The sequence below is a fragment of the Etheostoma spectabile genome, chromosome 17 (assembly GCF_008692095.1).
Source record: "Etheostoma spectabile isolate EspeVRDwgs_2016 chromosome 17, UIUC_Espe_1.0, whole genome shotgun sequence".
NCBI lineage: Eukaryota > Metazoa > Chordata > Actinopteri > Perciformes > Percidae > Etheostoma > Etheostoma spectabile.
In genome coordinates this window covers 13,449,577-13,471,234 of record NC_045749.1, presented here as the reverse complement: position 1 = coordinate 13,471,234, position 21,658 = coordinate 13,449,577, and the positions used below count along the sequence as shown (strand labels likewise).

The following is a 21,658-nucleotide window of genomic DNA, read 5'->3' as shown; positions in this document are numbered from 1 at the left end:
CAAAGTGCTTTGGAATGCAAAATATTTACAAAAAAAATCATATAACGATATCAACTGACATTCCTTGTGATCTGAGAGTGGACAACAAGAGCAAACACACATCTTTCTCATTTTTGCAAGAGGAACATAGCACAACAAGCACATACACATTTTTATTTCAAATAATAAAACAAGGGTGGTATTTTGGTCTGACTAAGGCTATACTGGCTGAAGGAGATGCTCCTTTCCCTTTTGTAAGACATCGCAATATTTCGCTGCGCAGGACCCTCCTGTTGAGAAAAGTAATGATGCTGGCGCAGAGAGAACTCCAGGAAAAAAACCAATGAGGCAAATTAAATGTGAGCTAACTGAGTAAATTCAATGGCATGTTGGTTGCCATCATGAGTCTTGCTACTCTCCAAGGATGGAGATGCTACTTTAGACTAGACAGGTGTGTTTGATCATGGAGTTTTCCCTTTGCATACATGCTTGCGTTCTCGCTGGCGCTGCAATGCTTGCGCGTGGGCTTTTGCAAAGGGTTGGCTTGGTAATTTGTGCGCTGTTGTGCTTTCCTGCAAAGAAATGAGATGTCATGAAAATAAAACCTAGTAATGCTCGCTTGCGCCGCATGCGCTAGGGAAAAGCAGCATCTCCTTGGGCAGTTGCTGAAAGAAATTCAAATTAATCAATCAGAAAATGCCATGCCAAACATTGGCTGTAGCCTCTTTTGTCAGGATAGGTTTCAGGTCACCCACTTCCCTCCCACAGACTGAAAGTATCCCAAAATAATACGTCATGAACTTCTTTGGAGAACAAGTAAAGGGGAAACCCAGATGTTATGCAGCCCAACCCATTCCAATCAGCTCACCTTGGACAGACCAAAGTCCTTCATATCTACGCAAATATTACCATTGTCGTCTTTGCTCACAACACTCTTTTTTTCCCATTAGATTGCGGTAAATTCAGTGCATTAGATACCTGGAACTCTCCTGCTAGACCGCCCCTAAAGGCCCAGGGTTCTTGGTCTCCTCTAAGGAATTGTGCTGAGGACTGACTACGACACCCTGTTAGGAGCAGAGCCAAGCGGACATTGTTACCACAGGATGGGGCTCTCCGACACAGATGAAGGGAGTGGGGAAATGGGGAGGAACGGGGTCATGTATCTAATAGCATAATCCATTTAAATAAATAAATAAATTTTATTTTACTCATTAAAACATGAAAAGGACCTAATTTGGACTACATTCAAAGGAAATATTTTATGATAAAATGGGGCTCAAGCAACTAAAGCTTACGTGTTTACAAGAAGAAATCAGGTCCAAGGTATAAATACACCTTAAATTCTCTGTGTCAATCCAACAATGTCAAACTGCTCCACATAAAATGGTATGCAGGTCTTAAGAAATAAGTAATTTCATGCCGTGAGGAACGCACACACTCTCCAAAAACTGAAGAGAGATTTTAAGTGCCGTTCAGCCCCCTTTGGTGTTTTAGTAAGGGTAATTCTCGTTTGAAAAACTGACTGACTTCAGAAATATTACACCGACCATCAGAACTGAAACCCATTCTGTTTGTGGACTACAAAAGTAAGCTTCAGCTGCCGTCACCCCACTCATCTTAGCACCCCGTGTGAAGTCACATTCTCATCTTATCTGCCTTGTCACATGACTGGGGACCATGAGTCATCAAACCAGGAAGACAAAACGAGAGGTAGTACAAACAGTCCCTGAGCTAAAGGACCTCTCAGCATTCTATTAAAAGCCATAATGAGACAGACCAAAGGTGAAATACACAGTGGGGACAGAGCAGATAAAGAGGAGTGTATATCTGCTGCACACAAGGCTCTCAGAGTCTTTATACAGTGGTGTTCCTGCTAACAAAGTCTAACCTTGGTTGACGAGAAGCCCTTTCATGTGACCAGACAAATGCAGCGCGCGGGAAGGACACCTAATAGTGTTTTACATAACCTCACCCTGATACCTAAAACAATTCCTCTGATGAACTGACAGGACACAGCACGCAGATGCACCTACAGGCAGGAACTCTAAACTTGATTACCAAAATAAAAAACCACAAAACGGGCAAAAGAATGATCTTTTGTTGGATAACATCCACCTCAATTATCTATTCAGACTGCATTGCCTTAACACAATCACAGTTATGCAGAAAACATGCAGCTTTTGTTCTTGCATGATCCAGCCAATGTGTGTGTTTGTTTGTGTGTGTGTGTGTTTGTGGGAAAGCACACTTTTTGTAACTACACAATCAGAAATATAGTAGAGTAGAATGAAGATCATGTGCCATGGTAAATTTCAAGCCTAAACTCCCTCGAGTTGGTGCATTGGGCTGGTCTGAGCCATTTCAATAGAAAAACAAAAAAACAAGTTAGAGAGATGCTGGCAAAGGGAGAAATTTCAAAGTTAACACTTAGGATTCAAAGCTGTATCGCTGCGCAAAATGTGACTTCATCCGGAGGGCTGCTTCCTTTCCTCCAAATCAATGTTTTACATTTACAAATCTAGCTAAAAAAATCAATTTTTAAAAATCCCTTTCAAACGCAAACAAAACAAAAAGAATCAACGCTTGCACTGTGCACACATCAGCCACTGTCGATCCAATAGCAGTGGAAACGTGTACTGTGGATTCTTCCATCTGTACATAGTGAAGGGAGAAAACAGTGGAAAATAGTTATTAGTACGTTTTCTCAGTACAATAGGTGCTGGCTGCACAGCTTCTATTAAGGGGGAAACAGGGGGACTGATGTAAAACCCTGATAATAGCAACAGCAGAAGTCAACAGTTAGGCACTTAATGACACTGCAATTAATAAGAGGAATATTTAAAGATAACTATATTTATGGGGCACTTGATTTCCTCTATGTTGCTAGAGTGGTTGGATACAACAATGTACTGAGCCAGTAGTCTGGATTTTTGATGTGGTTTTGCCAGTGTGGGTATGCTGCCTGCTGTGTACTGTGTCCTCAGCTTGACCATATAGGACAGAAACCTGTGAATGAAACTGGGTTACAGGGGGTAACCTACAGGCCATGCTGGTGCTTCAGACTATTCAAAAGAACACTCCAAAAAATGGAGATGTTATGGGCTGAATGCCACTCAAACTGCATCAAAGTGCACCATCTGAAAGAATGAAAGAAGGCGTGAAGTGAAGGGAAAGGGAGAAAAAGTGGAGAATACGAATATCCTATCTTACAAACAAAGATGGTTGCCGCGCTAATACAGATTGAGCAAACAAGTCAAAATCCACTGACAGCCTCATTTAAGAGACTACTCAGTGACACAAAACGTCCCTTAATATATGCATGTGGTTTATGTTAAAAAACCACCGGAAATAAATGTAGACCAATTCAGATATTTCAGACTCAGTTTATGCACCAGAATGGCCTTCCATAGACAGTCAGCTTGCTCTCCAAGCTCGCGTGCGCAAAAGGGCATGGGGGGGGGGGGGGGGGGGGGGGGGGGGGGGGGGACTTTCCCCTGGCTCCCATTCCCACAGACGGAGGGATGGAAGCAAGGGTGTCTGTGTGGGAATGCAGCAGTGATGTTACTGGATACACAGCAAGCAGCAGTAACCCTGCTGGGACATTTGCCACAGAGACCCAGTTTAGATATTACCAATATGGGGCAGCTTGTTGTGGAATAAATCAGGAGGATGGTAGCAGTGCAAGCAGCATTCAGTCAGAAAAAAAAGAGAAAGAAAATAATGTGTGAAACAAGAGAAAATAATAGAATCATAACTACGGAGTGCTGATGCGAGTAGCCTGATATGTACTAGGCTAAAAACTGTAGGAGGCAAGTCTTTGACCTGTAATCTGTTAAGCAGAAATGTGCCCGATGCGTGACATAATTTAAAATTTGCCTTAATAAACTATAAAGCACTGGACTGCAGCATAATCCATGCATCTAACCATTAAAGTGCTTTTTCTTTATATAATCAGTTTGCTCTTTGATTTTTTTAAAGGTAATTGATTGAGTTGTTTGTCAATGTGTTTCTAAGAATAGCAAAAGTCAGGGTTACCAGACTTGATCAGACTATTGCTATGCTACTGTAATGCTCTTGTTAAAAGTGAGTGCGGTATGGTTCCCTTCATACATACCTAGCCATTGGACAAAAGACTTGACCATTGAAATGATGCTCTTAATGTCCCATATGTAAGAGTAGAGGTCGTAAAGGATGGTGCGGTTGGCTGAATTGGACAGCCGTGTGAACATCTGGATGACTGAGCAGCACATCTCCTCAAACTTCTCTGCCCTTAATTGCCATTCTTCTACCTGCATACAACGCAGTAGAAATAATGACAAATAAATAATAATGATCATTCTGGTTTGTAATAAGCCTTTTTGCACAGCAGACATTTTTACTTGTCTTAGTAAGAAAATTGCAGGTTTTTCTTATACCATTTAACAATGGTTGTGCTTTATTCAAGTGTCAGCCATGCCAATTTTGACAAGTCAGTACTTATGATTTGTTATTTATATCTTTGCATTTATGTGACATGTCAACATATCTTTAGGGAAAAGGCAGATGGTTTAACAGGGAAAGCTGTAGTTAACACTATCTCAGTTAGTTAATACTCACAACACAATGCTTATTGGTGCACTCCTTCTCATATCATAACCACACCACCCAATGGGCAGTATGGGTAGTACATAGCCACCATTTTGTTTTCAGCATCCAACACTTTTAAAGGCAAGTTTAGTTAATAATCAACTAGTTTTCTCAGATATACCTCTTTCTCTCAACTCTGTGTGTGTGTGTGTGTGTGTGTGTGTGTGTTTATGTGTTTATTTCAATGAATTTTAACCCACCTTTTCAGTTTCCTTTCTCTTGCAGTTGACACTGACGACGCTGCTGTTGGCTCTTAGCCAGTTAAACTCCTTTAACATCTGCATGGCCTTGGGTCCATGCTCATAAGGCAGATAGAAGAGCTCTGCCAGCAAGGTCAGGTCTTCCAGTGTGAGGGGCTCTGCCGTGAACAGGGTCTTCTCGTTGGGCCCAGGCACAAACACATCCTGAAAACACAAACCAGAAATGATGCAACTTTGTAGGTAATTCTAATTTGTTTTGGCCTTCAACTGCAGATGTAAATGGGAGCGGAACCTGCTTGAGCTGATCATCTGTCTGCATAGGGGCGATATCACTCCCAGGGTCCTCCTGGATAGACCCTTCAGGGGACTTTGACTCTGTCAGACTCTCCTTGTCTGTATCCATGGGCTTCAGGTCCTCAGCCATCTTGTCAGCTAAGATAGGACCAATCTGCTTCTCCTCTTGGTCAGCTTCTGCTTCTGGCTCTGGCTCATCAACCTTCTCAACCACCATCTCCATGGGTTCTTCATCTGAATCCTTCTTCTCCACCTCCACCTGCACAGGAGCAGTAGAAACATACTTGTAAAACCATATACAGATGCTGTCCTCTCTAGGCAACAAATGTTAAAGAAAGAAAGTGAACTTTCTCTATTGCAGAAAGAAGCCCATTCAGTAAAACTGCATAAATGACAATATATTTATCACATCATATCATATTAATAACATACAGTAAGTCTTCTTTTATTCACATGAATAGAAAGCTTGATTTGAAGAATAAACTTAATACTCGTTCCAGTGCAACTATATTGTCTCATAGTAACAATAAACCTCACCTCGTCTCCCTCCCCAGGTCTTTTTGCCATGGGGTGTGAGAGTGGATCCAGACCGAGAGGCAGCATGGCTGGAGACATGATGGGCTGCTGGAACACAGTTGTGACTGTTGTGGAAGAGCAGAGAGAGGAAGCAGCCATTGATGACACGTCGATGGCTGTGCTTTTGGCACCACTCTGAGGCACCTGCCGGCCTGAAAGACAAAATTAAGCCTCACTGCATCATGTTCTTCAGTCACAAAATTATCATTTTAGCCAGTCAATGGCCACGCTATGGGTGTATTCCAAGTATTACTGCTAGAAAATCCATTTGCATAGAGATATGATAATAATGGCACTGCTCTCACTGTTGTATTGATGTGGCACAACAAAGTCCTCGAGCCATTCGGTGAGAGCCAGTTTTAGAGCAAGCTGCGGGCTGTAGAGCATGTCTGTCTCCAGTTCTTCATCACTGCCTTCATTTTCTAACTTGATCTGAATGGACACTGTGCTGTCCTCGCCATCTGCTGGTAAAGGGCAAGATGGAGAAACAAACAGAAAAAACAACATTAATGAAAGACCTGCATTATGGTACCAGGTGGCAGAGTATAACCTCATACAGAGAGGTCACAGTGTATTTGCATTAAAACATTAGAAGTTTTTAACTTTTGAATCATACTTACTCATGACCACATCCTTGCGCACCCCATTCATATTTGACTTATACCACGTGGCCAGAGTGTGGATCGCTACAAAGTTGGACTCAAACTCGCAGTTAGGGTTGGTGAGAACTCCCTTCAGCCTGGGGATGAGCTCTGTGGAGCGGCCCTTATATGGACCCAAGAAAAGCCTCTTCTGGTCATAATCATTGGCGTGAATGTTGTCCCAGATCACAGGGGCTCTTCTTAGGATTTTTGACACCTCCTCAATTGACTCCACTGTTATATCTTTAGACACCACCTTTGGGCCTGCAGAAAAGGAAACATTTCTCAATGAATTGTTTTATCTACTACTGACATGTGTTACTGTATGTTAAACAGTAGTAATGGTGTTGGTCAGTTGTCTGGAAACTGTCAGGCTTACCTGTCCATAGCACTTCAATGTCAGGCAGAAGCTTCTCTCCTACTGTGTGGAGGTAAGGGGACTGAGGGACATTTGGGTAGCAGAATGTTCCACAGTACTCTGTATTTCAAGGCAAGAAAAAATAAAAATAATAATGAATAATAAATCAGTAGATGAAACAGTTGTGTAAAATGTGCAAATTCAGACACAGAACTAATGTACCTGTGGGACAGAAGAGGAAGGTTTCAGGCTCTCCCAGGTACTGGTAGATTTCGTTGGTAATGGAAACCTGAGCGTGTGCAAATGAGCTGAACACCTCTTTGTCGGCAGGGCACATATTTTGGTCAATATCGTCAAAAAGTAAGGCAAATGACTTGCAGCCAAAGTGAGTGACCTTAAGAGGGGGGATAGAAAGGGATTGGAAATTAAATGCATTACAATAATTACAGAATGACGCCGAGTGTAAGATGTATTGAACTTCTGAAGATATCAAGAGTTTCTCAAACAAAATGTTGCAATACCTGATCGAGTTTCCTCTTGAGTGCAGACACCTCTTTCTGATTGGAGAAGGTGATGTCCAGTCCAGGGGAAATAGCATAGATGAACTCTATCCCATGCTCCTTAGCAGCACCAATTAAAGTCATGAGTTGCTCTAGGAGATAGATGGGGTAAACCACTCATTAAATGCATTATTGTATTATTATATATATTATATAAAACTCTAAAAGCTTTGTTCCCATTTCACCCATGTTTAAACTGGAAGATGCAGCCTGTCCTTTAGAACTTCGATAACTAGGCATTACTCATTTTCCTTGCCCCAAGACAGCTGATCCCAAGATCTGTTGTGAATAGTCACCTGCTTCTTCCACAGAGTACAACTCTCTCCAGAACATTCTGTGTTTGTAGTCATCTTTGGGTGCATACAGATATGTATTCAGTCCCCATTTCTGCTGCCTGTGAAATGCAATTTTGTACAAACTCACTATACCAACTAAAATCATCAAACTGCAATATTATTGGTATTTGATTAACATGCATGCTTAAATAATTCACATAGTTTATCTTACCTTGTGAACAACTCTTTCCTCTGTTCCATTGTCCATGGTCGACCATAAAAGCCTGCATCAGAAAACAATAAATTTAGTTTCCATGCAGTCTGCAGTGCTGATTTTCAACTACATTTTCTGTGCATATTCAGCTGCTTGACTGCTACAACCATACAGCTAAAACGATTGCCCCCAGGTGTTGGCTGGAAGTGCCATTAGAAATGCTTTTTGTTTTGTTTATTAAAATTGTAACATGTTTTCTTTACTTAACAATCTCAAACTAATTATTTTGTCTATGGATTGTCAAAAAGTATGAAAAAATCCCATTTTAAATGTATCTATTAGAGGCAAATGCTAATCTTATTTGTCCTTATTCTGTCTGGCCAGAAGCCAAACCACACAACATATTCAATTTATAATATCCCACTAACAAAAACAAATTATTCTCCACCTTAGTTAAGATGCAACCTGCCAAGGTCTGGTGTATTTACTCTACAAATGACAAACAAATTTAATCCTATAATTGGAATGGTTGTTGTTATTGAATACCACCTGCTAATAACTGCCCACCTTAAATATTGATTTAACGACCTGCCCGTGAAGGACCTGTGAAAATGTTGATTTATAATCTGCATTACGTTACATTATTACTTTACCTTGCGACATATGAATTATACGTCTTTTTGTTTTGTAGGCTATTCACAATCGATTTCTGACTGTTGATTCCCACTGTACACTGCCCTAATGTCTTTAATTTGTGACTGATCATAATCTTCCACAGGAAGCAGGATTTTCGCATCATTTTGATGCCCTACTTATATAATAATAATACTACTACCAAACTTTATTTATAAAACACTGTCCCCAAAAAAAAACTCGGGCTATTTATGGTTGTATGCAGAGCACAACTAGATTAAATTTGATTGTTTTAGCTACCGTTCAATATTACCTTCCACGACTCCACAGATGAATTTCCTGTGGGCCGTCGGTTCGACTCCAATGCCGCACTCATCACCCGGGCCGGGGGCCTCGGCACAGGCATCTCCGGAGACTGGGCTGGGACTAGGTTCACCGTCCACCTGAGGCGTCTCCAGCGTCTTATCTTTTTGAACCATTGTTAGAGACTGCCCTCAGTGTAAAGTCGTCAAATTCAGAGAGCAGCGAGTTAATTTTATGTCTGGTGTTCAGCAGACAAATTCGCCAAGCAAAGCCTGGAGGAAATAAATCGCGTCACTGTCTGTCTCTCAACGTTAACGTTACCGTCTATCAAAAATGTCGAAAAAGTAGCAACTGCTTCTACGCAATGTAATCGAAATTACCATCAGGTGCTACAGGACAAGATTTATGGGGGTTAATATATAAGGGAAAACAAGATATTCGTTCGTTTTTTTCCGATCATTTTCTTCTCTTTATGCTAGATTTGCCCTGGTTTTCAGTCGGTTCTTCCTGTTTACACCGAGTGCGCATGCCCATAGGACTGGACTAAACCAGTCAAAACTAGATCTGCGTGACCAAGCACCGCAAAGATTTCACCATGGCAAAGAGATCGCCAACGTTTCTACTCTACAGCCCACAATGGTATGTCCTACTCCGCAACGTTAGCATCCAATCAGAGAGTATCTTTGATCCAATGTAGCGAATTGATTTCTTTATTTAGACTAAATGACAGCATTTGCATTTTTACAAAATGTCTTAATCACGTTAAATGATTTAAAAAATATATTTTGTGTTTTTGATGATTTATAATTATGGAATATATAAATCATGGAAAAGTACTCTGTCTGATTATTTGTGGTTATTAAGAGCAACAATGACATCGCTGAGTTATCAAGGAGCCGGATTTATAATTATCACAGAGTTCCTGAATTTGCAACAAAAGTTCAGAACGCTTATTGGCTCGCTCTAATCGGTGATCGTGTTGAATATCTCAACAGCTTTCGAATATCTTGGAATTCCAGTCCATATTAGGAATGCCGCCGAGCTACAACACCACACCATGGATGTAGAATAAAACACATTCAAATGGGAGGTGCTGCTCGTCGGTTATCACCGGAGCATGTGTACCTTGTCAGCAAAACACATACATACATGTTGTTCTAAATCACCATCCAATATGTTGGAATAATTATCCAGAATTCCTCATACAACAAGGAACCCCACAAAGGAAGTGCAATGTGTTAATGAAATCAATGCTGTGCACGCTCTATGAGAGGCCCTTTATCCTTTGTGCCTTTTTCACAGCAGAAATCTTGACTTAACAATCCTAGGAGTTAAAATTAATATTAAGGTGGGTATTTTTTATTTCAGTGTCCTTGTAGAGCTGGCTCCTTTCAGATATTTTGTTATGTCATAAATGGAAAAGCACATGGGTAATTAATAAGTGCAGTTCGAGGCCCCTGGTATTTTGCTTGTTGGCTGAGGTGACAGCCATTGCAGACTGTTGGTTTCACCTGTGCTTTTTCTGCAGTCAATACATGTGCTGTGAAACATCTATACAAAGACCAAGAAACAAGCAGCCAAATGGAGTTCAGCCATTATTTATTTACTTACACCGATGCTCTTCCTTGGACATGTCAAAATGTTTTATATGAAAACAGCCCCTCACCTCTCTCACAAATAACTTCCATTTATGCTTTTAAAGAAGATGCGGTGGCCAGGTTAGCTCAGCTGGTAGAGCAGGTGATTGAGGTATCGAGGTTTACTCTCACGCAGCGGCTGCAGGTTAGATTCTGACCTGCAGCCCTTTGCTGCATGTCTTCACCTGTCCTATGGAAATAAAGGCCTAAAAATGCCCACAAAATAATCTTTAAAGATGCAACTAAATGACAAAATGCAATGCAGCTATGCAAGTTGAATGAAAAACAAACTACACATTTGAGGTTCTGTTTTTATTTAGGTTTGTAGTACATTCAATGTATTACAACTGCTCCCAGTAATTGGGGAGCGCCATTCCACTTACCTCTCCCCCTTTAAAAAAATGATTTCTCCATACAATTCAAATTTGATTATACATTTAAATAAACTTTAAAAAAATTTAATTTCATTTATTCCATTTTTTTTTCCTTTACTACTTTCATTACAAATCTTCACTTCAATAGAAGGTGTTAGCTTGCAGAAATAAAATAAACAAACAAAAGAAAATTGTTGCAACAACTAAAAAATAAAGACTGTTGCATGTGAGGAGCCAACGGTTGGCTCTGAGGTAAGTGTCAGCTGCTTCCTGCTGCAGGCCTCCTGTTACCTCTTCTGATTCTGCTGGGCCTGCTTCAATAAAGTGTCAAAGTCTAGTGCATGAAACTTGCTTTTTGCAGGCAATGGTTCGTACTCTCTGTTCGAATCTGAAAAGAGAAAGAAGTCAGCATTGCGTTAAAATAAAAATGGCAGCATTACGAATCATTTTTATACTAAAAGAACATTTGATGTGAGAAAGAGGCAATGCAGTAACATAATCTTGATTTATATTTGATCAGCATTGCAATGTAGTACTGCCAGTGACAGTATAAGTGTTCAATATTCTGAAGTATACTTCTGATCATAGAAAATTGGTTCTTTAATCCTTTTTAACACACAAGTACATTAAAAGGAGAGTATGCTTCTTCCCGCAGTGTGATTATCCCTCCACAGTTATTGGCTTTAGTTTACAAAATACAATGACTTGCTGGACTAATGGGTAAGGACTACAGGAAATATGCGTCTTGATTTGTGCATACCCAGGTCAGCATAGTTGGTCTTGCAGAACTGCCTCCTTCCACCAAAACAGAGATCGAATGGCAGTTCATCAGGCTTGCGCAGCTTGCCTCCATTCTCGATGGCGGTGAAAGCATTCTTGGTGTCGTAATAAGTCACAAACCCATAGTTGTCCCTGTGACAGATAACCAAACCATCAGCATGTATTCATTCTCCATTTGTCAGAAGTGTAGTGAAGGTCATAACAGGTCTTGTACACAGTTTTGAGCTGTGACTTGTTTTTAAAAGAGCAACCTGGGGTTGTGGCCAGTAGGCTCCAGTTATGAACAAGTCTGAACTCACTTTAGCACTGTAGCTTGGCCTAAAAAGGTCACAAACGAGACCAACAAGGTTCAAAGACAGTGCAATTTGCTCATGTTATAGCTTTATTAGAATTGCAAAACTGAAATAATCCATTATCAGAAAAGTTGTCTATGTAATTACCCATGGTCTCTAAAGTGCAGGGTGCATTCTTCAATCTCGCCAAATAAAGAGAAGCGCTCTTTAAGTTCTTTTTGAGTCATCGTTCCCCGAATTCGGCCAACGTAAACAACCCGGCGATCCTCCTGAGAGAAGAAAGTAGTCAGACAATTCATAGTTACAATATTTTAACCAGTTTGCTTAGAGACAGCTGTACTCAGATTAAAATAACTTACAATGGCTTTCTCCTTGCGTCTCCTCACCTCCTCCACATTTGTTGTTGCACTGTGACCATAACTGGACATGCATGAGGGACTGAGGAAGACAAGATCATGCCTTTAGTCATTTTTTTTAAACCGCTTAGCAAAGTATTTGTAAGGCACAAGTGAAACAGCTATGAAATTCATATGACAACCACCACCCAGATGAGCATGATTCATTTACTGCACCTGTACAATCTTCTGCTTCTACTACACTGTGCTTGTCTCTGAGGGGATCGAGACCGTGACCTGGAGCCACTCCAAGAGCCAGAACGAGAGGATGAATACGAGTACCTCCACCTCCTGGGAGGGGAGCAGGACACAGAGGTAGAGGACCGAGAGGAGGAACGGGATGAGGAGCTGGAACTACTCTCAGAATGACGTAGGCGATACCTAGAGAGAAAATAGGATGGAATGCCAGTCATGAACAAGAGAAACCACACCCCCAAAATGGAAATCCAGATGCTGTATCCACCAAAAATATCCTGACTGTAGTGGGTCTAACCTTTTCTTAGCTAGTGTGTTCGATCTAGAGGAATGAGAGTCTGACTCTGAACCGCTGGACATAGGGCTGGGAGAACAATGGGTTCTTCTTTTCCTAGATCGGCCTCCTGTCCTCTCTTTGCAACTAGATCTGGGGCTGGGTGTACGAGAAGCAGCATGTCGGCGGTAGGACCTCCCATAACGCTTTCTCCTGGGGCTTCCTTCTTTAACAGTAGCATCAGTCTCCTGCCGAGCAGGCGAAGCATCCGGAGTCTCCAGGACAGAGCTTCTCTCAATTTTGTCAGTCCTGTGATCCAGGGGCTCTGTCGGTGGAAACTCTTGTGTTTTGGTTGTAACCGCAGGGTTTGTGGTAGACTGGGCAAACGATGACAGAGCAACTGAGGGTGTTTGTGTAGTGGTTGTAACGGGTTGCTTGATAGGTTTAATAGTGATAAAAGAGGGCTGTTTGACATTCCAACGCTTGCCTGGCTCTCCAGTGGAAGTGCCTTTGTTGGGGAGGCAATAGTCATGGTCCATGCATGCCAGCTCGGGGGCTATAGTTGCAGCAGCAGGAGTGGGTTTGCTGCGGGATCTGACTGAGGGCAGAGGCCGGGCTTCTATCTGGATAACCTTGGAGGGGCTCAACTTGGAGGCCTCAGCAACCTTGTTCTTTCCCAGCAGTGCCACAGGGGCCAAGGGTTTCCACATCTGGTGGGGAGGTGTAGCTGGAGGAGTCAAAGCTGAGGCAGAGAGAAAGACAGTGCACTCCAATTCAACCCAACATTTAAGAGCAGTTTGTCATCTGTTTCACGAGCTACTAAATCTCTGTTCATGATGTTGTGTTTCAGATAATCATATTTAGGACCATACAAGGAAGGAATGGAATTATAATTTGCACATTTACTTTTTTAAAGTCACTTTTCTTTTGTATGATTTAACTTAATGGACTCATCTTGAAGCCAAAGTAAAAACGCTGAAATACCTGCAGTACTTGAGAGGTCATTAGCTCTCACACGCTCAACAACGGTTTTCTCTGGAGCCAACTCAACACTGTAAATGGAGCACAGAGTCTATTAGTATACCACTGGTAAAGTGCAGTAAAGTCTTGGCAAAAAAAAACCATCAAGCATGTTGCTTGTGATGAGAAGGCAATCACTGTGGCCAGACAAAAGCAGGGTTTGCGGTAGGTCTTGGCAAAAGGTGCGAGAGTATCATCTCTACACACAGAAAACCAGTTTCATTCAAAGAAACCATGACTGTCACTCACAGAGCAGCTTAAGGCTGTAGGGTAACTCACCTCGAGTTTCCTACAGCTGCTGCTCTACCAGAGACCTCCGGCACACATTGCTCCCCTTTGGCTGAAGAGAGAAGGAACAACAGAAATTAGTGCATTAGCACAAGGAATAACAAAATAAACGGAGCAAAACACACCGTCCGGATGAACTGTACAACCTACATCATACCAGGTGTAAATGCAGTGTAACAAGTGTTTTGCTCTTGTAATACTAGTACAGTGTATTTTTCTATGGGAATTTACAGAAAAGTCAGCCATAGTACACAGTATGATGGTTCAATAATAAGCCCACAGATACGAGTAATGGAACATACAGAGGCCAGCTACTTGGTAGGGCTTGGGCTTGTACATCCGCCCAAACAAAGACAGCAGGGCGAGAGTTAAATGGATTTGCTCACAGCGCAGAATTTCAGAGAAGAGCACAAAGCAGCTTCTCTGCCCCCCCTGCAGCACCCATCTTTTAATAGCGGAATGTTTCAGTGGCAAAAAAAGATCCTGCCATTTTGAACCATCAGAAGTCCCCCACAATCTTTGAATGTTAAACACACTTCTCTAGGAGGATCAGATAAGCTTCAAGCTCATATGAACAGCCAGATAATAGCTTTGTTCCGTAGGTCACCTTTGTGGACTATGAACTCAGGTGCCTCTCGTATATGCTCTGTCATCTTTCTATCAATTGAAGTCTTTTAGTCAATGTCCCACTACCCTCAAACCAAAGATAGTGCTGCAATGTTGTATGGCTGTTCCCACCATTATGAAACCAGGAAAACTGATACTCTGACTACATTTAGCTTGGTTCTAAATTATGTGACACACCAAGCTTCTGGCCAGTACAGCAATCACTATAGCAGAAATGCGGTGTGACCCCCCCCCAAAAAAACATGGTCAAATTAAATGGAAAAATCAGCCATTATTGATTACCTTGGGTTTCCTCAAACTGCTCCAGCAAGCTGGTCAGATCAGCAGCTTGAATACCTACAAAAAATCATTAGGTATTATAGTATCATACATATACACAAATTATAATTATACTTGTATAATAGACAAAACAGACAGAGCAGTCAAACAGGCTAAATTAAAGTGGTGACAGGCAGGTGTAGGATGATTACAGAAAAATGTTGAAGTTACAGAAGGGTGCAAGTATTTCAATTTTCACAGCAACACTGCATATTATTTTGCTGCTATAGCAGCAGACAGCCTTTCCTAAATACTTTCTCTTACAGGTTTCCTTCACATTAGCCAATCACTGGAGCAAATTAAGTACAGGCTAGAGTTGAAAAGCAGCGTAGATAAGACACTGACAAGGCAATATTCTCACAAGGACTTTAAGCATAAATACCAGCTGCTAATTAGGGGAAGAATCACCAGACGCCTCCCAAGACGAGATAGATAGAGAGATAGATATAGAGATAGGGATATAGATATATATATATATAAAAAACATCTTTCTTCCAACTTTTACCAATTTCAAATGATGTCCCCAAAAGGAAACTTTACCAACATGTTTTATCCAAAAAGAAACATTTCTCTGTTCATCTCACTTTAATTTTATTGCTGCAAAATGAGATTTTCAAGCAGACAAACATGCATAAAAGATCAATACTTGGTGTCTGTGTATCGACACAGTATTGCCACCGAAAATATCACGATACTATGCTGTATCGATCCCCCCACCCCACCCCTACTGCTAATGCATTAATAATTTATATGTGCTTTTGTTTACAAGAAAACATTACATGTCTTCAATCAAAAAAAAAGGAAAATTTGTAGATAAAATGGTCATTATAAGCATTTCACAAACAACTAAAATAGAGATCAAACTAGACAATCATCTTTAAGCTCACCTATCTCACTGGTGAAGGCCTCAATCAGCTCCTGTGTGGGGCTTTTTGCTCCTGCTGTAGTGGGTTTCTTCTTAGTTTCAAGTACAACAGGTTCGACCTTCGGGCTCTGGGAGTCTGAGGGATAACTAGCTGGAGAAGAACAGAGCTGGGTACCATTGGCTGTGGGTTTGAAGAACTTGCCATCAGGTGTGTTGGGGTTATTTAATGAGATAGGAGCAGTAACGTCAGGCACCTCCTTGGAAACAACAATGGTCCTCTGGGGGACACTGGGCACAGACACAGTTTCAGTGGTGGGTTTGAATGCAGTGGTTTTAGGACCAGTTTTAGTAAGCTCCACTAACTTAGGAATTGTAGGCTGAGTTTGGTGCCTTTCATCGACTCCACTCTTTCCTCTTGAATGTGCAGGAGAACATTTCCCATATGCTGACGACAGAAATTGAGCAGCAGCTATTAAAGAAGTTGAAGACCCAGAGCTCTGAGGCACATAAGGTACTGCAGGTTGAGCAGTGGTGTGTTGATGTGTGGGTACATTCTTCACTGAATTAGGGGCTTGAGCTGAGGGCTTTTGGGGCAGAGACGGTTTGGAAGGTTCAGGTGTTTGGGGTTTAGGAACAGGGGTAATGGCAGAAACCTTGCTAGATGAGGCAACCATGTAGGCGGGTGGCACCAAAAGTGCCTCAGGGGTGGGTGGCGCACACGGTCCCCTTGGCTGCCAGGCAGGTCTGACCTCCTCCACTTCTGCCTGTGGGTTAGGGCGTCGAAGATCCTTAGGGCTGGGGTCAGGCAGGCAGGGAATGGGTAGCAGCTCTTTAGGAAGCTCTGGAAGGCTGGGCCACTTGGTGCTGCTGTTGTCTTGTTTTTCCACTGGAGCTGGCTTTTTCTGCTGCCGGAGCCGCCGGTACTCCGCGAGGCTGAGTGATTTGGGCTTTGGCTCCGAGACTGAAGGGTTCACATGAGGGAGGGCCTCACTAACAGGTAGTGTCTGGGGTGTTGCAGGACTAGAAACAGCTTCAGGGCTCTCTGCAGACACCGGGGGCAGGACAGCAGAGGGAGCTGCTGATGAGTCTTCCAGCTTCTCAGGAGCCAGAGCAGGCTGTTTAGGCATTTCATCAGATTGTTTGGAGCTCAATGTTGTGGGTAAACAGCTTGGCTCACTCTTCTCTGGGCTAATATTTAACAGCGCTGTTTCCTGTTTAGGCAACACAGATGTGGCAACTTGCACACTTCTTTCAGGCAATAGTGTTGTAGTGGTAATTTCTGTTTGTTTTTCAGTTTGGCATCGTTTTAGTTTCTTAGGTTTTACAGATGAAGACGCTGGAGTAGTAAGAGTAACCTTTGGGACTTTGTGTTTCTTTTCTTTGACTGACCTTTTTTCAGGCTTTTGGGGCGATTCTTGTGCCGTCGTTCTTACTGTGCCACTCCTAAGGACCCTTCCCTCTACAGGTTTGGGTTGGCACTGTTCCTTGCGTTTCTTTTTCTTTTTTCTCCGAGAGGGGCTTTTCTCTTTTATCTCTTCCTTCTGTCTTTTAATGATGATCTCATATTTTACATTTGAACATGAGTCTGGTATCACAGGGGCTGCAGCTTTCACTGGAGCTTCATCTTCATCGTCAACAACTATATGCTCTGAACTGTCAGAGGCCACTTCTTCAGCTTCATCTAAAACTTTCTGCTCATTTTCTGAAGCTTGCTCTTGAAGTGGAAGAGTGACCGGAAGATCCATGTCTGGGATGGCCAGGATGGGTTCTCCATTTTCACCCTGGTCCACAACTTCAAGTAAGATGCCTCCTTCTGGCAACATCTGTTCACCTTCATCGTTCTCCATACAAATGGACATACAGTACGGGTGCATGTGCCTGACCAAGTCCCCCAGGCTAACTGAAACACCATCTTCAACCTCCTGCTCAAAGGTGACAGGAAGCGGGAGGGTAAGACCTTCCCAGTGTAGCAGGTCACTGCATGGAGAGGAATCCTGACTCAATGGGCTCAGAGTGAGGGAGCCATCGTCCTCTTCCTCCCCATCACTTCTCTGGAGAGAGTCTGCCAGTATCCTGGGAAGGCTCTAAGTACAGAGAGGGAGACAAATATATAATATAATTGAGAAATGCCCATTGTACAATTTTATATATACACACTGCTTATGAGTGGGAAAAGCTACCTTTCCCGTTGATAAGGTCCTTGCGCTACATAGTGCGTCTTTCTCTGGAGGGGAACGGGACAGACACAGCAATCTCCTGAGCTAGAGAGTGAAAGATGAACAGAGGCATATTTACTGAGAATTTTTTTTCTATACTTTAACATAAATAAACATCTGTTTAGAACCACACAAGCAAGAATGTGTGAGAATTTGAGAGTTAAGCATGACAACAGGGCACTAACCGGAGAGCGCTCCCTGCCCTTCTGACCTGACAGCAGGTCTGAGTCGGGCAATGTGTCAAATGGGGACAGGGTCTCATCATCCACATTGTCAAGGATCTCCGTCAGGGCAGTTAACAGCGTGGCTTCACTCTCCTCATCTAGACCCTTAGTCTAAATATACACATGGAAATTAGGTCAACAGGGAGTATAAACAAACAACTGTACAATGCGTACACATCACAGATCTCTTATGCTACTGTATTACTTAAGTTTAACCATGTCACACTTGTCTTGCCTCTATTGTTGGTGTGTCCTCAAAGATAGAAAGAATGGAGGGGTCTAAGCAGCTTTGAAGGGCCTCCAGAGTTTCTGCAGAGTGCAGCCCATCAGTCTACAGAAGGGGAAAAAAAACACAAAAAAACACTTCAGATTTATTTTGCAAAACAACTGAAAACATGATTTGCACAAAAAAAGTGCAACCAACCATGCACAAGTACACTATAGTGGCTAACATTTAATTACCACAGTACAAAGTGATTGTTACTGAAAACAGTAAATATCTTTTTAGTATCATATCTAGACCACTGGGCTGTATTCCCATTACAACTGGACTAAAATTGAATAAACAAAACCTGTGGTGTAATCTGTTGAGTCAGAGTTGACTTACTGTTTTAAACAAACCCAACATCTTAAAGTTTAGTCTGTGTAAAAAGTTGGATGGTGAAATAGTCAATCTAGCTAGTATATTGGGTGAATGAAGGCGCTGAGAGAAAAGTCATTTTAGCTCTAGCTTGAGGAGAAAAACAAAATACCAAAGTCAAAAATATGAAATATACAAGAACATTGGAGCAAGTACTGATTGGTCATGCAGCACTCTGATTTACACTTACATTATCAAGTTACAACTTTGACATAACTTAAACATAAAGTTAAACACCAGAACCAATAATCTGGCCAAAGACCACAGCACTAAGTGTGAAGTAGTCCCATTTAAATACAGGTTTGCACAATGCATATGAAATTGGTATTAGTATAGATTACTAGAATAGCTGGAATTGGCGCGATACCATGTTGACTCACTTAGTATATTACTCTTAAGATTTAAATTATATGCATAACTACAATAAATCCAGCACGCAGGAGTCTGACAGTGGCCCACGTGTTGCTTTTTACACATGCACATACAGTGCGCAGACATATTTGATCCTCGCCTCACCCCGTCCAAACTAAGGGTGCCACCTAGCCCACGTGTTGCACTAAAACAAACACGACCAGGGACCTCATCTCTGCTCTTGTATGATATTTGAAGAATTGCCAACTGATTGGCTACATATAAATGCACGTTTAAGCTAAACGTTAAAAAAGTCATTTAAAACTATGGACGGGTTTGTGTATAGAATAAATTGTGACTGTTGCGCATGTGTGAAGTGAAGCCAACATGTGATTCACTTTAACAGTCTATGGACTTACCACATGTGGATATACACAGGTTCTAAATAAAAACGTGGTATGCTGCTAGAGTGTGTGTGAATGATCACCCGTGTGTTTGTTTAACTGTCCTGATTGCAGTCATTGTCTAACGTTATATTAAATTTCCTCATTGTGAGCATAATATCACTGAGTCGAACACATATTAACGTTACTGCAATGTGCTGGCATGGAGCCTATAAACTACATAGCAGAATTAACCTATAGTGCCTTAACCACTGTGAAGCGAATAAATAAGTATGCAAAACGTTACACATTGCACTGATAAGCTAATGTTAGCTGACTAGCATCTTGCAGTGTTTGTTACCACGTGTGAATGAATCAGTTGAGCAGCATTACACAGTACTTTTGCACATTGATGGAGCTTAAATGCTTATATTTGATATTTATTATACAAGTGTGCACATGCCAGGCCTACAGCCAATGAAAATACACAACTGTCACTTACTTTGTTTAGACGACCGTTTAAATATATAGAAGAAAACCAGTCTTTCGCTAACCGACCAGCCAAGCTACACGACTCCCCAACTAGCTAGCCATAACATACAGCTAAAAAACACCGGCATATTTATAATGAAGCATCATGTTGTGTTAAATAAACATGCCGAGAGTTGTCTAGCTCTTACCACCACAAAACAATGAGTACTTTTAAAATAAGTTTTACTAGTGATACTATGGTGGCATCCACGTGTCAGTTTTCCATGCGCAGTGTACAGCTCGTACCCACAACACGCTCTGCCCCTGCTTCTAAGCACATACTATACACCAAACTAGTAACAGTGGGATAACATGATAAGAAATAAAGTATAGAACATATTATTTACCTCGCCTAGTGTATCCATAGGGAAAAAATCCATATTGCACGTAGTTAAAGTCTCCTCGCCTGCTCCCCACCGCGCCGCCATCTTGCAAGTACACTCCCTGACTGACTCGTTTCGGAATGAAAAGTGATGAATCGCGCTTTGGAGGAACAAACCGAACAAACACGCCGGCAACAGACACGTGGTACAACATTCCCGGTAAAGTGACGCAAAGTGACGCAGAGGGTCAGAGGTTACGCGACCACGTTTCTCTGTAGTTCTATTTAAAACATTATATGAATACTATAAATTGAATAGGCTGCTGTCCTGTGGTGGCTGGCTGTTTTATCTATGCTGCAAAAAGACACACCAGGCACAATACAACAATAAGTAGGCTATACTTTGGCCACAGTGGTTACAAATGAAACATCAGGATTCCAACTATCCAGTAAATACATGCAGGTATGTTATCTAGTTAATTCAATTCAATTTTATTTATACTGTCAATTCATAACAAGAGTTATCTCAAGACACAGATAGAGTGGGTCTAGACCACACGCTATAATTTACAAGGACCCAACAGTTCTAGTAGTTCCCTCCAGAGCAAGCAACAGTGCGACAGGGGCGAGGAAAAACTCATTTTGGGAAGAAACCTCGGACAGACCCAGGCCCTTGGTAGGTGGTGTCTGACGGGCCGGTTAAGATGGGTTTTGACTGCAACACCTTGGGAACTTGTGATAAATCAAATGGCCAAATGGTTCCAGCTTCTCAAATGGGTTGCTGCTTTTCTCTGTTCATAAATTGAGTATTTTGGAATTTTTGACTGCTGGTTTGAGAAAACAAGACATTTAAAGGTCCAACATATAATGTATTTACTATAGTAAATCCAAAATTGACCCCAATGCATCATCAGATATAAAGAAACATGCTAAGGTGAAATACTATCTTTTCTGACAACAATATGCTAGTGCCAGTATTTTCTCCTTTTTGAAATTTTCGTTCCATGACAAAATTTGTGTTTGTGTTTAGCCCGCTACAGCTGTAGTACAGCCATGGAAGCAACAAATAAACGAACGGGATCAACTGAGATAGATTGTACCTAACCTAAAATAAAACTCGGCATGTTTCTAACAGTTGCGTGACCACAGACGTAACAAAACCTGGGTATACAATCTCGTATTTTACGAAAATAGTTCACCGAAATGTATTTCTGAAAACATTTACGCGAGAAATAGGCCATACAGTTGCTGAACCTGTGTTTTTGG

At 41.7% G+C, this 21,658-nt stretch overlaps 2 protein-coding genes and 1 non-coding gene across 5 annotated transcripts in view; all 3 read right to left on the bottom strand.

Annotated features, from left to right (window-relative positions):
• Positions 1 to 9,199, bottom strand: part of oga (O-GlcNAcase) — a 13,069-nt gene extending 3,870 nt beyond the window's left edge. The window contains exons 1-13 of one of the 2 annotated variants that reach the window (XM_032541192.1): positions 8,670 to 9,199; positions 7,742 to 7,793; positions 7,531 to 7,628; positions 7,196 to 7,326; positions 6,897 to 7,068; positions 6,696 to 6,794; positions 6,296 to 6,580; positions 5,981 to 6,136; positions 5,637 to 5,827; positions 5,098 to 5,358; positions 4,806 to 5,009; positions 4,094 to 4,268; positions 958 to 1,043 (exon numbers count right to left, since the gene is read on the bottom strand). In XM_032541192.1, the coding sequence (XP_032397083.1) occupies positions 958 to 1,043; positions 4,094 to 4,268; positions 4,806 to 5,009; positions 5,098 to 5,358; positions 5,637 to 5,827; positions 5,981 to 6,136; positions 6,296 to 6,580; positions 6,696 to 6,794; positions 6,897 to 7,068; positions 7,196 to 7,326; positions 7,531 to 7,628; positions 7,742 to 7,793; positions 8,670 to 8,835 (2,076 nt within the window). In that variant the 5' untranslated portion in view covers positions 8,836 to 9,199. Of the gene's footprint in view, positions 1 to 957; positions 1,044 to 4,093; positions 4,269 to 4,805; positions 5,010 to 5,097; positions 5,359 to 5,636; positions 5,828 to 5,980; positions 6,140 to 6,295; positions 6,581 to 6,695; positions 6,795 to 6,896; positions 7,069 to 7,195; positions 7,327 to 7,530; positions 7,629 to 7,741; positions 7,794 to 8,669 lie in introns of both variants that reach the window. The other variant, XM_032541189.1, reaches the window with a different exon arrangement.
• Positions 9,200 to 10,593: 1,394 nt separating this feature from the next.
• Positions 10,594 to 20,624, bottom strand: pprc1 (PPARG related coactivator 1). Of its 2 annotated transcripts, XM_032541186.1 has the most exons (14): positions 20,418 to 20,619; positions 18,401 to 18,496; positions 18,127 to 18,276; positions 17,906 to 17,986; positions 15,748 to 17,809; positions 14,825 to 14,878; positions 13,907 to 13,967; positions 13,592 to 13,659; positions 12,632 to 13,349; positions 12,316 to 12,519; positions 12,103 to 12,181; positions 11,891 to 12,012; positions 11,431 to 11,582; positions 10,594 to 11,058 (listed from the first exon to the last, which is right to left on the bottom strand). In XM_032541186.1, exons 1-14 carry the CDS (start codon positions 20,496 to 20,498, stop codon positions 10,958 to 10,960), a joined length of 4,029 nt encoding a protein of 1,342 aa, XP_032397077.1. In that variant the 5' UTR covers positions 20,499 to 20,619; the 3' UTR covers positions 10,594 to 10,957. The 2 variants fall into 2 exon arrangements, with proteins under 2 accessions (XP_032397077.1, XP_032397078.1); XM_032541187.1 differs by lacking the exons at positions 10,594 to 11,058; positions 11,431 to 11,582 and adding an exon at positions 11,589 to 11,768 and having other exon boundaries at positions 20,418 to 20,624.
• LOC116705779 (small nucleolar RNA SNORA50) lies at positions 11,674 to 11,814 on the bottom strand. The gene has a single exon (XR_004336036.1). It is a non-coding gene; the product is annotated as a small nucleolar RNA SNORA50 (small nucleolar RNA).
• Positions 20,625 to 21,658: the final 1,034 nt, after the last annotated feature.

Bases quoted from the DNA above. Each gene is read 5' to 3' on its own strand.
- pprc1 (XM_032541186.1), bottom strand. From the start codon at position 20,498: ATGGCGGCGCGGTGGGGAGCAGGCGAGGAGACTTTAACTACGTGCAAT. The intron at 18,277-18,400 runs GCAAGACAAGTG...GTGTATATTTAG, and splicing joins AGGACACACCAACAATAGAG to ACTAAGGGTCTAGATGAGGA. The intron at 12,182-12,315 runs GTGCAGTAAATG...TGTCTTCCTCAG, and splicing joins AGAAGCAGAAGATTGTACAG to TCCCTCATGCATGTCCAGTT.